Raw genomic sequence first — 21389 nt, 5'->3', positions numbered from 1 at the left:
TGCCATCATGGCATCAATATATGATAATACTACCTCTCAAAACTTGACATTACCCAGGCTTATCCACAGGTGATGGTCAGTGATACTCCAGATATTTAATGATAGCTTTGAATTTTGGTTGCTTCTAAAATTTTTCAGTGCTTCAAGGAGATCCAACTTTAAACATATCCAAATATATAAGTACAAATACAAATAAAAATAAAGGAATTCTTCCTACTGAAAATAAGACACTTCTCCCTTATTATTTTTTTACAGAATTTCCTTCTCTGTTCAAGTGCATATAAATCTTCATAATCACTAAATAAACTTCTTGCCAGTCTCACAATTCCGGAACGTTTCCTCAAGACCCATCTTTTTTAATGCATCTATTTGAAATGCAAACATAAAGGGAGATAGCTCCCCTTATCTTCTAGTTTCACCAAGAGGGTAAGAGCCTGGCTTTGGTGATTGCCTTGCTCCAGTTTGCAAAACTACCTCCTGTTATAAAGATTTGTGAAGTTTGTTTTTCCCTAGATAAGGCCAGTGAAGTGCTGGCCCTAATTACTGGGTAAAGTTGGAATGAACTATTTGTGATATCATAGATTGCATCTTCTTGGATATATAAGGGAGTGATTCCTTTCTGTCTTTGCAATCACAGTGGATTGCCTGTGATGTATGTGAACAAGTTTCATGCTTTTCAATAATAAAACTGTTTTCCACCTCTATTATCTTTGTGGAAAGGTTTTCTGGCTGGGGAGAAGTCATTTGGTTTTTTTTTTTAATTTCCCCAGTGATAATTATATGCACATTTTCTTGAGCTTGCAACCAGCAGAAGACAAATTCATGGGAAGATGCTTTTAAGCCTGTGGTCATTAAATACAATGTGCACTCTGGACTTCATGTCACAATTTTTGGTTACCAAATCTATGCTCCTGGTAGTCATCCCATCTGCAATTTCTGAGGTGCTCTGAGAAAAAAAGTTTGAATTTTTCCTGGAGTTGTTGTTTCTATTATGTCTTCCTTCAACCAAAACAAGCAGGAGTCACATGCTTAATCCCATTGCGAGGAAAAAAATCATTTGGTGGTTATAAACTCACTTTGGTATATGCTGCAGTATGCTCAAATACTTCAGTACCTCCAGATGCTGAGACTGTGGGTGGTTCTCAGCTGAGTCCTGTCCAGAAATTGCCTCCAGAGGAAGAAGACCACCTTGTCCAAAGTTAGGTCTCCTCCGTGGGAGCAGCCTGCATCCGATGACTGTAGATGGATAGATGGAGATGGCACAGTGTGGGGGGCAGAGGGCCCTGGTCTTCAGGCACAGCTCTGAAAGTCATCTAGGACCGCTGAGAACTCTGTTGCAGTATCACAATTCAACTTCTTCTGCCAAGTCCTGCTTCCTTCATTCCTCTTAGATGCTGTTTCCAAGCTCAGGTCCGCTCTCCCCCCAACCCTGCCAAAACTCCTGAATGCTAAACAAAAAAGGTTAGGCTATAATAAGAAATAAAAAGCATTTATTTGAGCAAAGGAGGACAGATTCAGGTAGCAATCTAAATTGTGCTCTGAAGGAACAAAAAAAGTTAGTATTTATAAAGGGCAAAACTATTCTCTTTAAGGTCCTCCATATAAATAAAGGATGTTGGCTAGGTTAGCAGGGATCGGTTAGGCTCATTATGTAAATAGAGAATGCTCATAGTCAAAATGGATGGTTTCTTTCAAGATGAAAAATGCAGCAGGTCTAGCCACCATGATGAAGAGAAATAAACTCCATACAGATTCATACAACAACCACTGATCCAGGATGTTTGCTGTTCGTCTTTGAGCTCAGTTTAGCAGCAAGTCAGCAACTTAACAATAGCTGTGGAACATGACACAGCACAGACACCATTTCCTCTCTGGCTTCTCGACATTTACATTTAAGTGACACTCTTAGCAATGCTTATTCCATTTTATTTTCTCCACTATCAATGCAAATCTCAGTGTTTCCTGAGAACTCAACTTGCAATAAGACAAAATTTTTTCCAAATGTCAAGCAGTTACTTATATCTGAGAATGTGACAGTAAACATAATGAACATAAATAAGCCAGTGTTTCCTGATACCATCTTACAGTACAAGAGCTATATTTAGGCAGGGCTGCCACTGGCCCCTTCAGCACCTTTTTATGAATTACAAAAAGGCACTCCCATTGAATGGGTGGAGCCTTCTGGCTACATGGTTAGGTGAGTTGAGCAGCAAGGGCTGCATTTTAGTCTATACTCTCCTTCAGCAGATACCCTTATGCACTGATTAATCTACACAACAGTAACAAAGATCAGCATGTACCAAAGGAACAATTGTGCATTACTCAAAAGCAATGTAGTTCATTGAGGGGAATTGATAAGTAACAATTTAACAAATGGTTATACACAGGTGTTTGAAACGCAGTAGGTAGAAGGACACTTGGAACTATTGCCAGGAAGCATAAGGGTATAGAAAATATGAATTGAGTTGTCATGATAGTGGCTGTGAAAATACTTCATGCATTGCCCTGACCCATGCAGTTCAGTTGGTTGGGCTTCATCCCACAAAGCAAAAGGTCACCAGTTTGATTCCCAGGTCAGGGCACATGTCTGTATTGCAGGTTCAGTCCCTAGTCGGGGCACACACAAGAAGCAACCTATTGATGTTTCTGTCTCACATCGATGTTTCTCCTTGTGGGGGCAACTTTGCCCACAAGTCCCCCTGTCTTCCACGGATGAAAATGAAACTACCAGCATGATCTGCTTTGGGGAGGAGAGGTGCTCAATCTCTCAGAGGAGAAAAGCCAAGAACCTCTTCTTCAATGGCTTTTGGTTGTAATATACAGGAATACAGGTAAAGCTCATTATTCAATGTCAGGCGGCAAGGATCAAACAGTAGATAACATTTCAAAGAAATTGAGGGCTTAATCTGAGTCAGTGTCTGTCAGGTCGGGGTTGCAAAAACTTTGGGAGACATACTCATTTCCTGCTCAGACCCTTGTCATATGAATGAAAGCAGTCTTAGCAAAGCAGGCTTCACAGGACTTTGTGAATTCTTTTTTATGCCTGATCACCCTGTAACACTCTAGTTGACAAAGGGATGCACTGCCTTCCCAGTCAGAAGTTTTTAGGCTTAAATGGATTAGAGCCAGGAAGCGCTTCCCCCAGAAGACATAGGCACTTGGCTATGTCTGAATAGCCAGGGGGTGAGGGTCCATCACTCCCTCTTTCTTGCAGCCCCCCCTCAGTCCTTCCTTAAGGGCCTCCCAAATGATAGTGTCTGGCTTAGGTTGCCCCCCTCTGAGGGGTCTTAATCTGTCGCAGACTAACCCACCAGGCATTGGGGGCAGGGGATAAAGCAGAAGCAGCATTGCTGCCAGAGACAAGCTTTATCTCCTTAGTGGCTCGCATTCTGGAGTTCACTCACTCAGCCTTATCCATGGGGGGCAGTTACAGCTCCTGAAACCAGGCACAGCGGTTCCCAACATCTCCCCCTTTATTTTTCCCTCCCTCCCTCTCTGTAAAAATAAGTAATTAAAATCTTTAAGGAAAAAAAAAACATGCATCTGAAGGAATCAGAAATATCACCCCAAAATATGCCTCTTTGACATATTTAGAAGGCAATTAAGAAGCAGTAAAAGCTCAGAAGGCTATAAATCTTTTTTAAAGATTTTATTTATTTATCTTTAGAGGGGAAGGGAAGAAGAGAGGGAGAGAAATATCAATGTATGGTTGCCTCCGGCGCATCCCCTGGCGGGAACTGGCCTGCAACTCAGGCATGTGCCCTGACTGGGAATTGAACTGCAATCCTTTGGTTTGCAGGCCTTTGGTTCGCTCCATCCACTGAGCTACACCAGCCAGGGCTTATGAATCTCTTTTTTACTAAAGATCCTTATCAGCTCAGAGATAAGTACCAGAGAAATATGCAAACAAACCTTGTTAATCAAACCCTTATCTTCCTAGTCACTTCTTCACCTTTGATTCTATCTTCAACTGTCTTAACAGTTTCTCACAACTTATTGGGTGGGGTATTTTTTGTTTATTGTCTAGAAGGTACAAAAGCTTTCTGCTCTAGTCACTTTTTGGCCTTCATTTACATACATTTAAAATTCAATAAAATTTGCATGTTCTTTTCCTATTAATCTGTCTTTGTCAGTTTAATTTTCAAACCTAGTCAGAGACCCTAAGAAGGTGGAGGAAAAAAATTCCCCCCACCTACAGATCAAATTTAAAAATAGAAAAAGGTTAAAAAAAAACCAGCAAAGTTAGTGGTCAGGAAAAAAAACAGGTAAAGATAAAATATAGGGACGAGCCCAGGCAAATACTGTAGGACTGTATCTACAAGTGGACAGTAAGCTCTGGGCAACAAGTCTTGCACTGAAGTCTTCCTGTATGTGTCTTGTTTCTGTATATAGTACTGTTGCTTGCTCTTAAGGAAATATCTGAGAGTGAGAACATTAAAAGAATTCTGCAGTTGAGATGTTCCAAACATATGGTCTTCTCCTAAAAAAGTAACTGAAAACATGTATAATTGTCGAATCACACTTGCATGAATTAATGAAGAAAAGGTTTTCTGGCACTCATTGATTGTTCTTCACTCTCAGTTCAGAAGGAAAGGTAAAAAGTTGAGGGTGGGATGACAATTATCTCTTTATTTAATCTCATTCTACATTTATTGAGTTCCTACCTTTTGCTGCATTGTAGGTTCTATATTGTATATTCTTGTGTCTAAATAGTTGCTCAAAGTAAACAGCATAATCAAATAAGCCAATTAATTTTCTTGCAAGGCATCTTCCAATAAATCAGATATTGTTCTATTCTTTGCCATCTCCATAACATCTTCTCTAAGTGTAAATATTTTGTTCCCTGTAGAGGAAAAGGCAATCTGAACTTAACTCTTTGCTTCCTTAAAGCAGAGTTTTTCAAATCTTGTCCCACACCTCTCCTATTTCAAATATTCTAACAATCATAGAGGAGAAGAAAGCACCTAAATCCTCCAAAATACACCAATAGGTCGATAGACGTGGAAACAAGAAATAAAATGGATGCAGAGGCATTTTTCAAACATCAATCTTCTCGTATTTTACCTATTAAGTTCAGTCACTGTCTGGTCTGGGCTACCTCTGTACCTGGCAACTCTTCTACAGGTACAGTTAGCACATGGAGTGTATAAACTTTCTATTTACTTTGCTCCTTCTCCACTAGACCACGGGTTGTTGGAAAGCAAGAGCCAGGTCTTAATTATTGGCATATCCCCTGACTTGACAGTAAAGGCTAGTCCACGGGAAGTATGCTAATGGTTACCTAGTTTTATAAGCTAGAGAACAAATCTAAAGGGTTATCAAGAAAAGGATTGCCTGGAATAGATATTAAGAGTTGGAATCTGTAGCTAGAAGACTCAAGAGGCAGGAACGGCAGAACTGCCAGTAAGGGGAGGCAAGCAATAAGGGCCGGCTAAAGCAAACCTCTGAAACAGTAACTATGCTCTGAACAGACTACGTGAAGAAAACAGATGAGAGACAACGGGATGCTAGCACAAAACATAAGAAAATGGGATATTTAAGTTTGCTATTTGTTGTGTGTTGTACTTTTATATCTTCAGTATCTGAAAGTTGAGACTTCCAAATGATCGTGATCCCTCTCCATCATCACCCATGCCCAACAGTCCTAGTTTCTCTCTAGTTTTCCTTAACCCTTTCTCAGTATTTTATTCTCATTGCTGCCACTACAGTAGTATCCTCCTAATTTGTTTTCAGTCCCTGAAAAACTGTTCTCTGATCTGAGAATATCTTCCTAAATTTTAACTCTCATTATATAACTTCCTAGTTCAATAACCTTCAACCTCCAGAATAAAATTCTAAGTCCTTATTCTATTGTACAAATAGCATTTTGAAAAATGCATCTACCACTTAATAGCAAGGTGACTACACAAGTCACTTTTACCACTCTAAGGTTTAGATTTCCAGGGAGAAAGAGGGTGACAACTAAGAAGATTAAAAAAGAATGTGCCTAGCCCAATGCTGGCTACCTGACAAGGGCTCAGTATCTTTCTTCCCAGCTTACCACCCAGACCAGCATTCCAGCCGTGATGGATGGTGTCCTCACCCAGCTCCGAACACTGTGCTTCCCTGCTGTCCTCTGTGGTCCCTCAGATGTCAGAGCACAGGTCATATTACCCTATTCTCCTTGTATCTTATTTATTATCAGCGACTTCAGATATAATTATTATTATTTTAAGTAATTAGGCTTTCCTCCCCTTCTAGATTGAAAACACCTCCAGGACAGAGGTGAGATCTTGTTTACTCTCTTCTTTCCGGTACTGTAGAGTAATTTACTGCACATAACAGGAACTCTAAAAATGTTTACTACATTGAATTTATAGTTTTACATAATTTATCTAAGCTTTGAAGTAACGAACAACTTTTGGTTTAAGAATTAAAAGAGTTAGAAGCCTAACAGACAATTACCATATTGTATACACAGTATATTCCCCTAGCACCCAACAAAGGCATTGAAATAAAGTCAGTTATTTCTGACTTTATATTCCTACATTTTGCTGATTAATTTGTGAACACCTTACTGCAGTGAATACAGTCTTCAAAAATAAGTCCTTTTAGTTTAAAAGGACAGGTAAAAGAGAGGATAGTAATATCTATAACATCCATCAATACTACTAGAAAAGTGCCTAAATATCAATGGTATTGAACAGCAAAATTATTCTGCTCTACAATGCGTTTTAATTTGAATCAATTTGTACTCTTTATTTCCACAGACACAAAAACTTGAAAAATGAGCTTAAATCGCATGCAGGAATGTATAATGGCATATCAGGGTGATTTAGCTGAACTGTATTCAATTAACAAAAGTTGTTTCCATTTTATTTTTGGTAAATAATATTAAGGGCTAATCTTTGAACAGATTAAAATATAGTCATGCTGCTTTTTTTCTTTTATCTTAAAAGTAAAATAACCCAAGTCAAATTTTTACAATAGAGAGAACAAAAGTTACAGCTGATGTATTTTTTTATTTTAACAATTATTGCTGCTAATTCTTTAAAAATATATGGCAAAATGGTTAGTTAAGATCATGATCTGTTGTCAGAGAGACCCCAGGTTAAATGTTATAGCTTTAGCCTATAAATTTTCAATTTACTTACCTACAAATCTTGATCAAAGATTACTTAGCGTACAAATCTTCACTTCCTCACCTGTAATACAAAGATAATAGGAGTATCTCCTTGAAGGATTGCTGTAAGAATAAAATGATTAAATATACTGAGCATAAGGGACTGTGCCTGACACAAAGGGAGGTCTTGATAAATGGTAGCTATAATAGCCACCACTATTACATAAACTTATTTAGTAATTATTTACAACTTGGTTATGTATTTAGTATGTATCACCAACATATCCTCAGCTATTTTTAGAAGTAATTTTTACAAAGCAGTCTTCTTTCAAAGGAGACCCCAAGGCTACTGACCACTCCAGCCAAGACTCCCGGTCCTCACCCTCTCCAGGGCGTCCGCAGCTTCGTGATAGACCGGCCCCTGAGGCTGCGCCGCGGACTGGCGTGCTCAGCGGAGTCCGGCCCGCGGAAGCCGAGCGGGCGCTGGCCTGGGGCGGGCGCCGGACCCAGGCCCGGCTGAGCGGCGAGTCTTGCCTAAGCTGCCCGCGCCGCGCCGCCCCGCCCGCTCTGCGGGGTGAGTGACGGCGACAACAGGTGCAGTGCGGTGTCTGAGCTTCTCCGGAGCTCCGAAGTTTGGCTTGGGCCCGGGGGGTCAGAGTTTGCCGGTGGGAACTGCCTTCCTCGCCTTGCACCAGCCTTACGACGTCGCCCGTCAGCTGGCTCTTGCACCTTAGTAAAGCCTGAGGTCACCTCTCTCGAAACCCTCGGAGTCCTGAGGCCGACTTTTCTCCAAAGGGGAGAACAGGGCCAGGCTTCCGGTGCATGGAGTTTTGCATAACCTTTTGCTCTCTCCTTCCCGGCCGTCCGAAAGCAGGCGAGAGCTGCCCCAGCACCGAGTCCTCGATCCGCACAGCCCACGCCCACTCCGACTTGCTGCACGCTCTGTCCCTGAGACGGTCCAGTTCGGCGACGACTGGCCACCCCCGAAACCGGCCCGCCCGCACCCCACCCCGGCTTACCGCGCCCGCCCGCCTGCACACTGCGACGTTCGCTGCCCCTCCCCTCCACCTCCCGACCCCGCCCCGGGTGGCAGGTTCAGGCCCCGGGTCCGAGCCTGTGCCCCTGCAGCTGCCGCCGTCGCCGCCAGAGGGAGAGAGTCTCCGTCGGGAAACGTGGTGCAGTCTCCTTGGTGCGAAGGTGCTTTCAAACTTAGGTTTCTGTTCCTTTCCCCCGCGTTTCTGAAGAGCGTAGAGGAAGATGGAGAGCGACTCTGGGGCGGTGAGTACAGCGGTCGGGGCCCTTGGCCCCGGGGTAACGGGGACATGGAACAGAGTGGGCTCCGTCCCTGAGAGGCTGGAAGGACGAGGTCTGGAGCCCAGACGCCCGCGATTTTGTTGGGAAGAAACGTGGACAGGGCACCCCATCAACCACCCCGAAGAGCGGCCTGCCCATAAGCCCCGTCGGACTGTGTTGTGGGTTCGGGAGGTTGCTGCCACTTTGGTATAGACGGGCTGGGGGACCTCGGAAATGGCTGGGAGATTTGGGGAGGCGGCGGGTGGCAGAGCCCAGTGCACCAGACTGGGTCCAGGCCAGATAAACAGCTTTCCCGCCGAAAGTGGGCTTGGCTGCGTCTTTGACGCTCGCTCCAGCAGACTCAGCCCAGCCTCCCACTGCGAGCAGTGGGCAGGGCGGCCGAGCCCTCTTCTCCCCGACTGCTCGGTGGGAACTTGAAGGCCTGAGCGCCCTGGGAGGCGGGCACCGGTGGCCCGGGTCGGTGAGGATACATTAACACCGAGTCCTCTCTTGAGGGGATCGGGCCGAGCGGGGGGAGGGGCAGGAGGCCTTGCAGACCCTGGCAACGTGCAGCCGTGCTCGCCAGCAGCCAATCAGCGCGTGCTACGCTGGGGTCGTGGGATTAGCTACGCACGAGGCGTCGGGTCGGTGCCGTTGAGGGTTCCCGCCACGGCTGCTGGCGGGTTTGCGGGGCAAAATTTCTCGCTGGTTAGCCTTTTTTTCCCTCCCGCACTGTGGTGGGGAGGGGGTGGATCCACGTGTCAGTTCCCAAAGTCACGATGACCCAAGAGAACCCGAGGAAGTTGTCTCTGCAGCCATTTCCTCCAGCGCCTCAACTTGCTGGCCTCGGAGGGGAAGGAGCTTCGAGGCCGTGACTGCGACGGTTAGCCCACCCTCTTCCTGTTGTCTGTTGGCGAAGTAGATGATAGATTTCGGATTAATTCTCAACGGGTGGAGGTAGTGAAGGCACATTACTTTGGAGGAGATTTTTTAAAAACTCTCCAGTGCTGGAAGTTTGCTAAGCTAAGGACCCTTCTAATAACCTAGTTACAGCGCTTACCTAGATGGTTTTCGTACACTTGCAAATTTATTGCCAGCGGGATTTCAGGCATTTGTGTTCAACTCTGCATTGCTATGCTTCTCTAAGGAGCTTAGGTGTTGCCACTACCTGAACCTTGTTACTACTAATATCAAAATATTTTGTAGGCTATTATTCATACTGTGTTCTAAAGCCTGCTGACTACTGGTTAGCATATCGTGAGCAAGAAGAAATGATTCATTCGATTATTCATTCGTTCTACCAATATTTACTGAATCCCTGCTATCTATACATCAGTACTTTAAAGGCTGCAGTGAACAAAACGGGCAAAACCCCTTCCCTCATGAACATTACATTATAGGAAAGAGATAGACAGTAGGCCTAAGTAAATTATATATTATGTTGCAAAGTGATGAGTGGTAACGAGAAAAAAAGCAGTTGGGATTTACAATAGAGCAGGAGCCTTAGAAACTGGAGAATGAATTGTATTGGATGTAAAAAGTTGATGTTTTTCTTCTCTCAGTATCGTATAATTTCCCAAGATTGGAAATAAAGCACTTTGTTAACTTCTGTTCATGTCATCTCTCTCAGTGAAAAAGAATGAGGTTCACTTTTATTTAAACAAATTTGAGAACAAATGAGCTCTCCCATTGAACACTTGTTTTTATGATTTTTTTAAATTGCAAATAGGTTATTTCTACATTTTAAACCGGCAGAGAGACTAGATTATATCTACTATTCTGTAATTTCTAACAGTGCAAATATACAATTGAAAAATAAAAGTGAGCATCCTAGAACCATCTATTCTGGGCACTATGCCCTACAACTAAAGTCACTGAAGTTACAAATAACCTTCAAATGCCCATAAAGGATGCTGATAAGATGGGACTCTAAATTTCTTTAATTATAAACAACATAATGATTAGTAAATGTGATGACTTTTCTGTGGTTTAATAAATGTTTTTATGAACTCCTTTATTAGAAAGCATGTGTTTTTCCTCCCTTAAGATTAGATGGAGAATAGAACCCATAAGGTTCAGCCCATAGGCTCATAGTCACCACTGGCCTAGTCATTTGTACATCTTGCAGAGATTAATTCAGAGATGATGGTTTTGTTGGCTAATGAAGTGAAAGGGGAGAACAAATACAAAAAAGAACAATTCCATTATCTAAATTGAAATTCATTTTCATGTATTTGTTTCTCAGAGAATTGAAATTATGAACTTCAAGCTTTTCAAAACACTCATTTAGTATGTTGGACTGTCCCAGAAGTCTGTTTAGTGTTCTTAGAAGGAAAATAATTAGCAAGTTCTTCAACTGGTTTCTCTTCAAAATTCTATTCTCAAGTCTTTTTCTAGAGGTACCTTAAGAGTCTACTCTCTTGCCATTGTGCAAAGGCTCATATGTTAATGTATATTTATTAAAATCTAAATTAGGTCTCCTGATTCTGAACATATGGATATACACGTCGTTGGTATAAAAATGTATACTTAATGAGTTATAGGTATGTAACTTTGTATGAAATCAATCAAATCTTCAAACTGACAAGTGCACTTAAAAATCTGATATTAGCCGTTGCCAGGTGATTCAGTTGGTTGGAGCATTGTCCCATACACAAAGAGATTTCTGGTTCAATTCCTGGTTAGGGCACATTCCTAGGTTTTGAGTTTGATCCCCCATTGGGACAGATCCAGGAGGCAACCAAACCATGGTTTTCTTTCATATGTCTGTGTCTATCTCTCTCTGTCTCTCTCTCTCCCCCCTCCCTCCCTGCCTCACTTCCTGTCTCTCCCAAGTCAATAAACATATGCTCAGGTGAGAATTAATAAAATAATTTTTAAAAATTAAAACTTCGGGTTAGCCAAAAAACAATGAATTTAAGTGTCAGTGTTCATTAGTTTGTCAGTAGGGACACAAAGATCACTAGGAACACACCTGTAGTTTAATAAACTTGGGTCTGTTAAATTGTTGCCCTTCCTAGGATATACACCCTGGGGCCTGTCAGCAAGACAGTGTTAGAGAACTTAAAGTATTTAGGCTTATCGTTGGCATTTTTTAGGGAAAGTTTAAGAAAGAAGGGCTTTACTTTGAAATGTGTGTTATCAGAATATGGGAGTAATTGTATGATTGGTATGTTAATTCTTAACTTGTAGACAAGAAGAAGCTAAAGCTGTGATAGATAAAGAAGGAACAGTCACTCATTTAAGCCAGAATAGAGGGATATTTGGTCATTCTTTGTGGTTTGGACAATGCTTTTGTTTTTGCCAATGTTCAAGTATGATTGTGGTATGGTCTTATTTTTATCCTGATCCATCACAGTCATGGAATAGCCTTGCCTGATGTTAGTGTTCTGTTAACAAGAGAATGCCACAGCCAACTTCTAACACTACCAGGACCCAGTTGGTTTTACCCAGCCAGCTCCTAACTTTCCATGTCTATTTTTCTCTTTCTCAAACTTCTTTTTAAGTTTAATATTCCTCCTTAATATTTATAATATTAAATAGAACACTTAACAATAACTAAGATAAGTATGTTAAATAATACTGCATTTTCTATCTTTATGTTGTCCTCAAAAGTTATTAGCTTTCACTATAATCTTCATAGATTAGAATAAAATTAAAGTCTGACATACATATTATTTAAATGACTTATCTTTTTGAAAAAACATGTTTTCAGCTTGCATCAAAAGTTACATCCAGTGCTAAAAGTTTAAAAGAATTTTATTTTACAGCAAACATCAAATCAGACGCAAACAGATTCATTATCTTCATCCCCTAATCCTGTGTCACCTGTGCCTTTGAATAACCCAACAAGTGCCCCAAGATATGGAACAGTGATCCCTAATCGCATCTTTGTAGGAGGAATTGACTTTAAGGTACCTATTTATGCATATAACATGGTGTGGTTTTTGCATTAGAAGTTATTTTATTTCTCAGGAATTACTTTCTTGTACAACTATAAAAATAACGTGTTTGCTATTTGTACAGTGATTAATAGGTTTCAAATTGTCTTAATATAAAGAATATTTTCAAAAACAATAAAGGCTAAATAAAGCATATATAATTGTTCAGTTTCACATACATGGAAATTGAGGTTCATTGACTTGCGTATAGGCTCTTAGCTGAGTGACAGAGTAAAGACCAGAATCCCAGTTTTCTAACTCATAGCTCCATAGTCTTCATTTCACCATTCCACACTAATTACATTTTATTGCATAATGTTCCAGTAGCCCAAATAATGTGATTATAATTTGCAAAAGAAGACTCAAAAACACACAAAAAAAATTTAGTCCTATAAAATTCTGTTTCTTTATCCCAACTTTTATTTTCAGATTCCTGAGTAAACTCCTAGACTTCCATCTCTTGCAAATTGCTTTCTATCAACTAATTTAAAATTTGATAACCAAAACAGTCCTGTGATCTTGCCAGAATAAAACATCTCAACAGTAATATAGTCAAGTAACATAATCAGCTATTTCAGAGAATCATACTTTGTGAGATGTTTTGCAGCATCCCAGTTGGAGGTAGTAGTGAACACCTACAGAAAGGGCGTTCATGGATATTTTAAGTGCAATATGCCCTTAGTTCCAAGTGGATATATGGAAAGATTTTCAAGCTTCCATATTATGTATTGGAAATTACAGTTTAGAGTTGTTGTCTTTCTTAATGCAACAAAAAAAATATCCTGTGCCATTAGGGTATTCTATTTGATGGTTATAACTCACTATTTCTCTCTAATCAGTCTGTCACAGTTTGGATAAAATTATATTTTTCCTGCTCAAGAGAAATACTACATTTAATGTATTTGTCAAAATAATGATTCTTAAGCAAATATATGATTGGTTTACTAAAAATAAAGTAAGAAAAAGGATTTCTTATGGAAATGCTTATTTTTTAAAAGATTTTCCGGTTCTGTAGAAAATATTAATGGCAGACAATAAATATTCAAAGTGATCATTCTTGTTCAGAATTTATATTACAACAGCTTAGTATATTTTTAAATAAATCATCAATAAATGTAAACATTTGTATGGCTGAGTTATTCTAACTTACTGAAACGTACAGCCACAAAATGAATTTTGGAGGCCATTGTTACAATTCAGTCATAGCTTTAGGGTAACTTCTAGAGTTCCCTCCCTTATGCTTATACCTTTTCCAAAATCATATATAAATGTCTGTAATGAAACAGTTTATGTATCAGTGAGCAGTCTCAAACTTTTTAAAAAAAGTTTTCTCTTTAGAAGCCTATAGCCCATGTCTTTAATATTTAATCATTTGACTTTCTGTCTCTTAACTTTTCAATGAAGTCAAGGTGCAATATTGAGCTATTAATTCTTTTACCAGAAATTAGAGTGAATTCATTTGTTTTCAAATCTCTAATAGAATCTTTAGTCTGGTGTTGATTCCATTTTGTAGTTATTGAAATAAGAGGCATTCATATAATCCTAACCAGTGTGGCTCAGTTGGTTAGGCATTGTCCCACAAAGCAAAAAGTCACAGATTCAGTTTTTGTCAGAGCACATGCCTGGGTTGTGGGTTCCTTCCCTGGTCAGGGAGTGAGCGAGAGGCAACTGATCATTGTTTCTCTCTCACATTGATGTCTCTCTCCTTCTCTTTCTCTTTCTTGTCCCTTCTCAAATAAATAAAAAATAAATAATCATTTGTTAATCTAACAAATTAGATTAGATTGTTAGATTAACTCAGTATTTGTCATCATCCAGTTTAGTAGGCTTTAGGATACTAACCTAGAAGCCAATAGTGTGTATAAGTAGCAGGTGTAGCAGTGGAACTCAAGGCATAGCTTTGTTATTAGGCATGTGTTTACCCATGTTAATAAAGAAAAAGTTTTCTGGGGACATTTAAAACTCCTTGGGGGCAAATAATTATAAGCTGAACCAGCAAATGAAATTGCAATGAATTTAGTACTAATACTTTAGGAAAGGTGATATTAATCTATTACGAGACTAATTAAAACCAGGTATGTCAAACCCATCTTTATAGATATCTTGTACATTATAGTATAATTGTGACTCATTTTTAATATCATCATAATGTCTGTATTTAGCTGAAATGTATATTAAGTATGATTTTTTAAAATCTAAAAACTTTAAATCTTATAGCTACTTCATTGTTACCACAAATTGAGTCCCAGTACTTTTGGAAATACATTCTTTTCCTAAGAACATTACTCTTCCAGGATACTGTGCTGATTAAAATAGTGACTACTGTAGACCAGGATAACTTAGTTCCGCTGCCTTGACTATGGGCCTCCTTAGTTAACGGAGGTTTCCTCCACTTTCTGAAAGTAGAGCATTCCTGTGAAACCTTTTGTAAAACTGAAGTGTTATAAGGAAGGAAGTATTTACATATGGAAAAGTTTTTAGTGTTTCCCAGACCCCAAAAGTTACCTACCAAGTCATACCAAATGTGTTTAATTATGTCCTGTTTTAAGCTAAGCATAACATCCTTATAAGCTCACTCAGGTTTTTCTGATACCTTAGGACAAATCTTGCTCAGGGATACATAAAATAAATTGAGATAAAGTGCAGATGCTCACAGACACAGTTCGAGGCTCTGGTGGTTTGATGCTGAGCTGCTGAGTGCAGTTCCAGGCGAAGGCGCTTGGCAGTGCCATTCTTTTTGGTTAGGCTGCCAGCTGCCTCTGTAAGGGCTCACTGCAAAAATGCTGAATGCTATTTTTACTTTTGCCTTTTCTTATAAAAGCAAAAATCCTCTGATTTTCATTCCATTAGCTAAAACAGGTACTAATGTACATCATTCATAAAAGCAGTGATGTAAGGCAAACTTTCAAAAAATAGGGGATACCTGTATGTCCTTACTATAACTATAGCCACGCCTAATTCAAATTATTTTTTTTAACTGGCCAACTAGAGAATAAGAATTCCTTTAAATGCTGAGCTTTTTTTGTCATGTTAAAACAGTTCAGCTTACAACATTTTATTGTTGAACTATGTTTAACAATGTAGTTACGCCGTAAAGCAAACTATTTACATATATTGATTTTAATAACCTAGTAGTTTCATGTACTGTTTTAATGAGCAGTATTCTTATATTCATATTATTATTTATTTATAAATGTTTGTCTCCAAAACAAGCATAATAAATAATTGTTTTATATTTTATCAATTAAAAATGTTCTTTGTGTTTTCTTTCTATGCTATTAGACAAATGAAAATGATTTAAGAAAATTTTTTTCCCAGTATGGGTCTGTAAAAGAAGTGAAGATTGTAAATGACAGAGCCGGAGTATCTAAAGGGTTAGTATCTCTATAGATAGTCCATAGAATTAACTATTGTATTTTCATTGGGTTACTAGGTTTTATATGCTTACTTACTTTGGTTCCATTTTTTGAAAAGTGAATTTTGTGCTATTTTTCCCCTCCTATCTTTAGTTTTGTTGTGTGTATGTGTTTTGGATGGAGAAGGACACTAACTTGTTGGGAAGTTATTGTTCCATGTGTTAAGGGACCATTCAGTGTTACATAGCAGGCACTTAATGCTGATTATGTAATGTCCAATAGCTAAGGAACCAAAAGCTAAATGAATCAGATACTTATGGAAATTTATACCTGATTTAGACTAAAGAGAGCTTTACTTGAAAAGAGCTGACACAAAGGAATGTCTGTAGGTTGTGCCTCAGAGACTTAATTAAAGGACTAATTTGAGAACCATAACTCAGGAATAATTTTCATTTACTAATCAAGGAGAATGAAAATTCAGAAGAAAGCAGTAGAATTTGTCTAGAAGTGTCTAACGACCTGAGAGCTGTTTCAGTGGATTGGTATGTGTAAAAGCCAAATTTCAGAGAAGAGAAGGGTAATTTACATAGTTTGACTGCAAAGTTAAAGAAAATGGTTCAGGCAGTGAAGATCAGTGCAAAATTGTATTTGTTTTCTTGAGAGGCAAGACACATATATACAGGTGTGTGTGTGTGTGTATACACACACAAATATATATACATGAGAGAAGGGACCAATAAAGTGGATAGAAAACTATTAATGGGAAACAACATATGACAAGTGGGTAAACAAATGAAATATTTCCTCAGACTGATGAACAATATTAGGGTAAAGTGAGATGGTATTTCATTTGTTTGGCTAGTAAAATTTGCAGTATTTTGGTAATGTCCATTTTTTGATCATTGAAAATCACATAGAAATACATATAAACTGTATTTTATGCCTTTTCCACTGGGTGGTGTATGTGTTTTGTCAAAAAAAATTGTAAAAATATTTCCTTAACCCTTGTTTAATGTTTGGGCAAATAGAAAAAGAAACTTTATATATAATATAGTAATTATAAATTTAAGAAAATAATCAGATATACATATAGCACTACTCAGAGTTTTCTTAAGTTACTTAAATAGAAATTATGTTTTGGAGGGATATGCTTTTTATTTATTTCATTTCTTTTTGTCTACCTTGTTTGGCTTTTTTTCTGTTTTGTATCTTGATCATTATGTGAATTATACTCTGAAGGTAACAATTATATATGAAAAGTAGAAGTATAGGCTGTACAGATTTTTTATTTAATTTGGGAAATATACTAATAAATGTATTACCAAGTTATGTGTGCTCATAGTAATAAATAATTCATTGTATACTCCTTTACCAATGAAAAATTTTTATTGTGTTGAAATTTTTTAATTTAAAGGGGTTTTTTTACTTTGATATTTAAGTCAAACTTCTATTATTTTAAAGAGATTATTGCTCTGGACTGAAATTTATCACATCCATAAGCCAGAACATGTATCTGTCATCCTTTTCTGCTTTATGCAGCTCAGATCTGAAGTTGTTTCAAGATCCCGGAGTTTTTTTTTCTAGTCTCCTTACTCTGAAAGGAGGTGATAGTGTTAGGCTGTAAATAATTCCCGTAAGTTTTGCTTGTGGGTACACCATAGAATAATGCTCACTCCTACAATGACCCATTCTTAGAAAAAATATTGAAAAACAAAATTTTAATATACCTCTAAAGTAATGTTCTAAGAAAATAATTAATTTACTTGTATAGGTATGGTTTCATCACTTTTGAAACACAAGAAGATGCACAAAAAATTTTACAGGAGGTAAGATTTTATAATGTATTTAATTTTATTTTTGGAACTTCTTTCTTTGAAAATAATCCTTTGAGGTATTTGTTTAATAGTAGGGTTCCAATATAGTGATCAGTTGCTAAAAATAATTAACTGATTTGCATCTTACAATTGACACTGGTCTCAATAAAAAATGAATTAGTAAGAAAACATTTTCTGAATTAAAGAAAAACTTTATCTGCAGAAAATAAATTTCAAAACATTACATGAGTATGGTTGTGAAGTTGTAATACAATTTTTCATTTTATTTGCTGAAACTAAGAACTTGGAAATATATCTTTTCTGAAATGTTAATAAGACTTTGAATTCCTTAAAAAACAATGCAAATATAGATTCCTAGAATGAGGTTATCTGAGATTATATTTCTCCTATGAAATCTTTATAAAAAAAATCTGTAGTCTGCAATTCAGTGTAACAACTTTAAATTTGGCAAATGCAACATTTAATTTAATTTTTTAGAAAAAATAGATTTTGCATCATATATTATTAAATCATTTTTACTCAATTAATTCTTCTTATTTGTAGTAGCAATGTCCTATAGCCACCACAAATACTTAGCAGATTTTGAACTGCTGTTTCCAGAAGAAATACAGGGCTAGGTTTTCACAGGCTTTTGCTGGACATATTTTCATCAACCAATCAATACATAACTTTGTTTCTATGTGTGTTTCTTTTTAAAGACATATTTAATGTATATTATTGATTCATTAATATTGACCTCATTCCTGAATTAAGGCCATCTAACACATTTTCTCCATAAGGCACATGATAGCCTTTTTATGCTTAAGAACACTAAGCAGCACTTTAGCTTTTTTAAGTAACAAAATCACCAACATAAAGATAAAAATGCAAAACATATGGCACTATATAGAACACAAAAAGGACATTTGTTTACAGTATAAAAGCTAAATAAGACAGTGTCACCTTCTCTAACCTCAGTTGGGACCATATGTTTCAGGTAACTCAAAATTTTTCAACTCTCCGCTCTTGTGGACTAATAATTGCCACAAATATTGATTTTGAGATCACATGTAAATTTTAATGAGTAGGTTAATTCCCAAAGTTCTGTGAATAGAGGAATGTTTTAGATGGGGAATTAGGGTCAGAGTATTGAAACCAAGATTCAGACCCCATTCTGTTTAAATCTAAAGATTGCCCTTTCTACTGCCTTGCTACTATCAAAGAATGTTATAGTCTGAATTTTCAAAATTGTTTCTCACTAATTTTTCTTACTGGTTTGTATAAGCAATAGTGCTAAGATAATAAAATGATTTATTTTTTCATATTGTAGGCTGAAAAACTTAATTATAAGGATAAGAAACTAAACATCGGTCCAGCAATAAGAAAACAACAAGTAGGGATTCCTCGTATGTATTGACAACTAATGTATTTTTCAGTATTCTTATATGGTTCTTTTTTTAATGTTAGATTTTCTATAGAATTTCATTAACATATCAGATACCTTTCATTTAGTAAAGTTACTTTGGCAAAGTCGGCTAGGTGAAAATTTACATGAATAATAATGTTTAAATATATTTTACATAGTTACATCTTTAGAGGAAAAGTCTTAAAATATAATTTAAATTTTCAAAAGAAATTGGAGATAATTTAGAATCACTAACTAGAAAATTTTCTTACTAGAAAAAACTTAACTTAAAATTAGAGTAAAAGTACTGAAAGTTAAAATTTAGACCCAATATCAGAAACTCTTGTTGCATGGTATTTTCTGTAACCCAACCACATGTATCATAATTATCTGAAGGAACAGTCCCTAAAGTTTTAAGAATTGGCCAGGTTATATGCCTTCCTCAAATTTCTGTAATGCTTTCAATTCCTCTTTTTCCCCCCTTACTCCTCCCATTTATTAAATTAGGTATCTTTACAGTTTTTACCTATATTTATTAAAATCTCTTAACAGAGTCCTCAGCTAGAAGGAGCAACTTCACATAAAATTTGTAACTAAATTTCCTTCTTTCCCTGGCTGGTGTAGCCCAGTGGATTGAGTGCAGGCCTGCAAACCAAAAGATCACGGTTCTATTCCCAGTCAGGGCACATGCCTGGGTTGCAGGCCAGTTCCCAGCAGGGATGCACGAGAGTCAACCATACATTGATATTTCTCTCCCTCTCTCCTTCCCTTCCCCTCTAAAAATAAATAAATAAAATCTTTTAAAAAATTTGTATCTAAATTTTGTTCTTATTCTTTATCTCTATGCTAGTATCTACTAGAATGTTTAAAACATTGGGTAGTTATTATGCATCTGTTAACAAATTAATAGATTTCATTTGAAATGTTACGTTTTTGACTTAGAAGTTAACAGATATCAAGTTTCATATTGACTAAATTGTATTTATCAATTTAGAACAGTGTTCCCCAACCCCTAGTACTGGTCCATGGCCTGTTAGGAACCAGGCCACAAGGAAGTGAGAGTAGGCAAGCAAGCAAAGCTTCATCTGTATGTAGAGCCACTCCCCACCACTCTTATTCTGCCTGAGCTTTTCCTCCTGTCAGATTAGCATGGGCATTAGATTCTCATAGGGGCAAGAACCCTACTGTGAACTGCACATGCAAGAGATCTAGGTTGCATGCATTTTGTGAGAATCTAATACCTGGTGATCTGAGGTGAAGCTGAAACAGTGATGCTAACACTGAGGAGCAGCTATGAATACAGATTATCTTTAGCAGAGAGGTTTGACTGCACAGAGACACAATAAATCAATTGCTTGCAAACCCAAATCAAAACCCTGTCAGTGAGTGGCAAGTGACAATTAGGCTGCATCTGGTGGCAGGCTTTAAGTCAAAATCTGACATTTATTTTAGTCTGCATGTGTCCTGCCCACTATTTTATTTACAACTTCTGTCAGCACCTCTTCCTGCACTGCACACTTGTCTCAGTCACCATTTTGGTAAACCCACTTGCTGACCCTAGCCAAAATGAATAAAAAGCAAACATCTCTGGAGAGCTTCTTTGAAAAGGGAGAAAGACCCAAAGATGAGACAGCAGAAGACTCTAAGACTGCCAACAAAAAGAAAGCTGCATTTAAAAGAAAATACCAAGAGTCTTATTTAAATTATGGGTTCATTGCAACAGGTGATTCATTCTCCAAGCCTGCTTTGTATAGTATGTGGCTACTGGCTATCCAAAGAAGCCATGAAAACTTCAAAACTGCTCTGCCACATGGAGACCAAGCACCCTGCATTTAAAGACAAGAGTTGGGGTTTTTCATAAGAAAAATGTGAACACAAAGAACAGAAGCAATTATTGAAGGCCACCACTTCACCAAATGTGTCTGCACTGAGAGCATCATTTTTAGTGGCTAACCACATTGCTAAAGTTAAGAAGCCCCTTATTATTGTTGAAGAGTTGATCCTGCTGCTAAGGACATCTGTCATGAACTTTTAGGAGAGGCTACAGTTCAAAAGGTGGTACATGTTCCTCTTTCAGCTAGCACCTTAACTAGACAAACTGACGAAATAGAGGAAGTTGAGGCACAATTGTTAGGATTAATGAATCACTTTGGTATACAATCCAGGTTGATGAGTCTACCAATGTTGACAGCAAGACCACAGTGCTTGTTTTTGTGCAATATACCTTCAGGAGAATGTGCATGAGGATATGTTATGTGCAGTTTTGTTGCCAACCAACACCACAGCTGCAGAACTATTCAAGTCTTCAATTATATATCAAGAAAACTGAAGTGGTCAGTTTGTGTCAGTATATGCATGGACAGAGCAGCTGCCATGACTGGATGGCTTTTTGGTTTCGGTACTCAGGTCAAAGAGGTTGTTTCTGAATGTGAGTTTACCCACTTTCTCCTCCATAGAGAAATGCCGGCTACCGAAAAA

At 38.0% G+C, this 21389-nt stretch overlaps 1 protein-coding gene and 1 long non-coding RNA gene across 2 annotated transcripts in view; one reads left to right on the top strand and one right to left on the bottom strand.

Moving 5' to 3' along the window:
* Positions 1-928: 928 nt before the first annotated feature.
* LOC119065500 (uncharacterized) lies at positions 929-7566 on the bottom strand. The gene is made up of 3 exons (XR_005085603.2): positions 7485-7566; positions 7134-7184; positions 929-1448 (listed from the first exon to the last, which is right to left on the bottom strand). It is a non-coding gene; the product is annotated as an uncharacterized LOC119065500 (long non-coding RNA).
* A 765-nt stretch (positions 7567-8331) lies between these two features.
* The window catches only part of BOLL (boule homolog, RNA binding protein), a 29489-nt gene continuing 16431 nt past the window's right edge, over positions 8332-21389 (top strand). The window contains exons 1-5 of the mRNA XM_037167580.2: positions 8332-8380; positions 12166-12309; positions 15619-15710; positions 17464-17518; positions 18837-18912. Coding sequence (XP_037023475.1) covers positions 8360-8380; positions 12166-12309; positions 15619-15710; positions 17464-17518; positions 18837-18912 — 388 coding nt within the window. The 5' untranslated portion in view covers positions 8332-8359. The remainder of the gene's footprint in view (positions 8381-12165; positions 12310-15618; positions 15711-17463; positions 17519-18836; positions 18913-21389) is intronic.

The sequence above is a fragment of the Artibeus jamaicensis genome, unplaced genomic scaffold (assembly GCF_021234435.1).
Source record: "Artibeus jamaicensis isolate MK-2021 breed Jamaican fruit bat unplaced genomic scaffold, CSHL_Jam_final contig_391, whole genome shotgun sequence".
NCBI lineage: Eukaryota > Metazoa > Chordata > Mammalia > Chiroptera > Phyllostomidae > Artibeus > Artibeus jamaicensis.
This window is presented reverse-complemented; position numbering and strand designations above follow the sequence as displayed.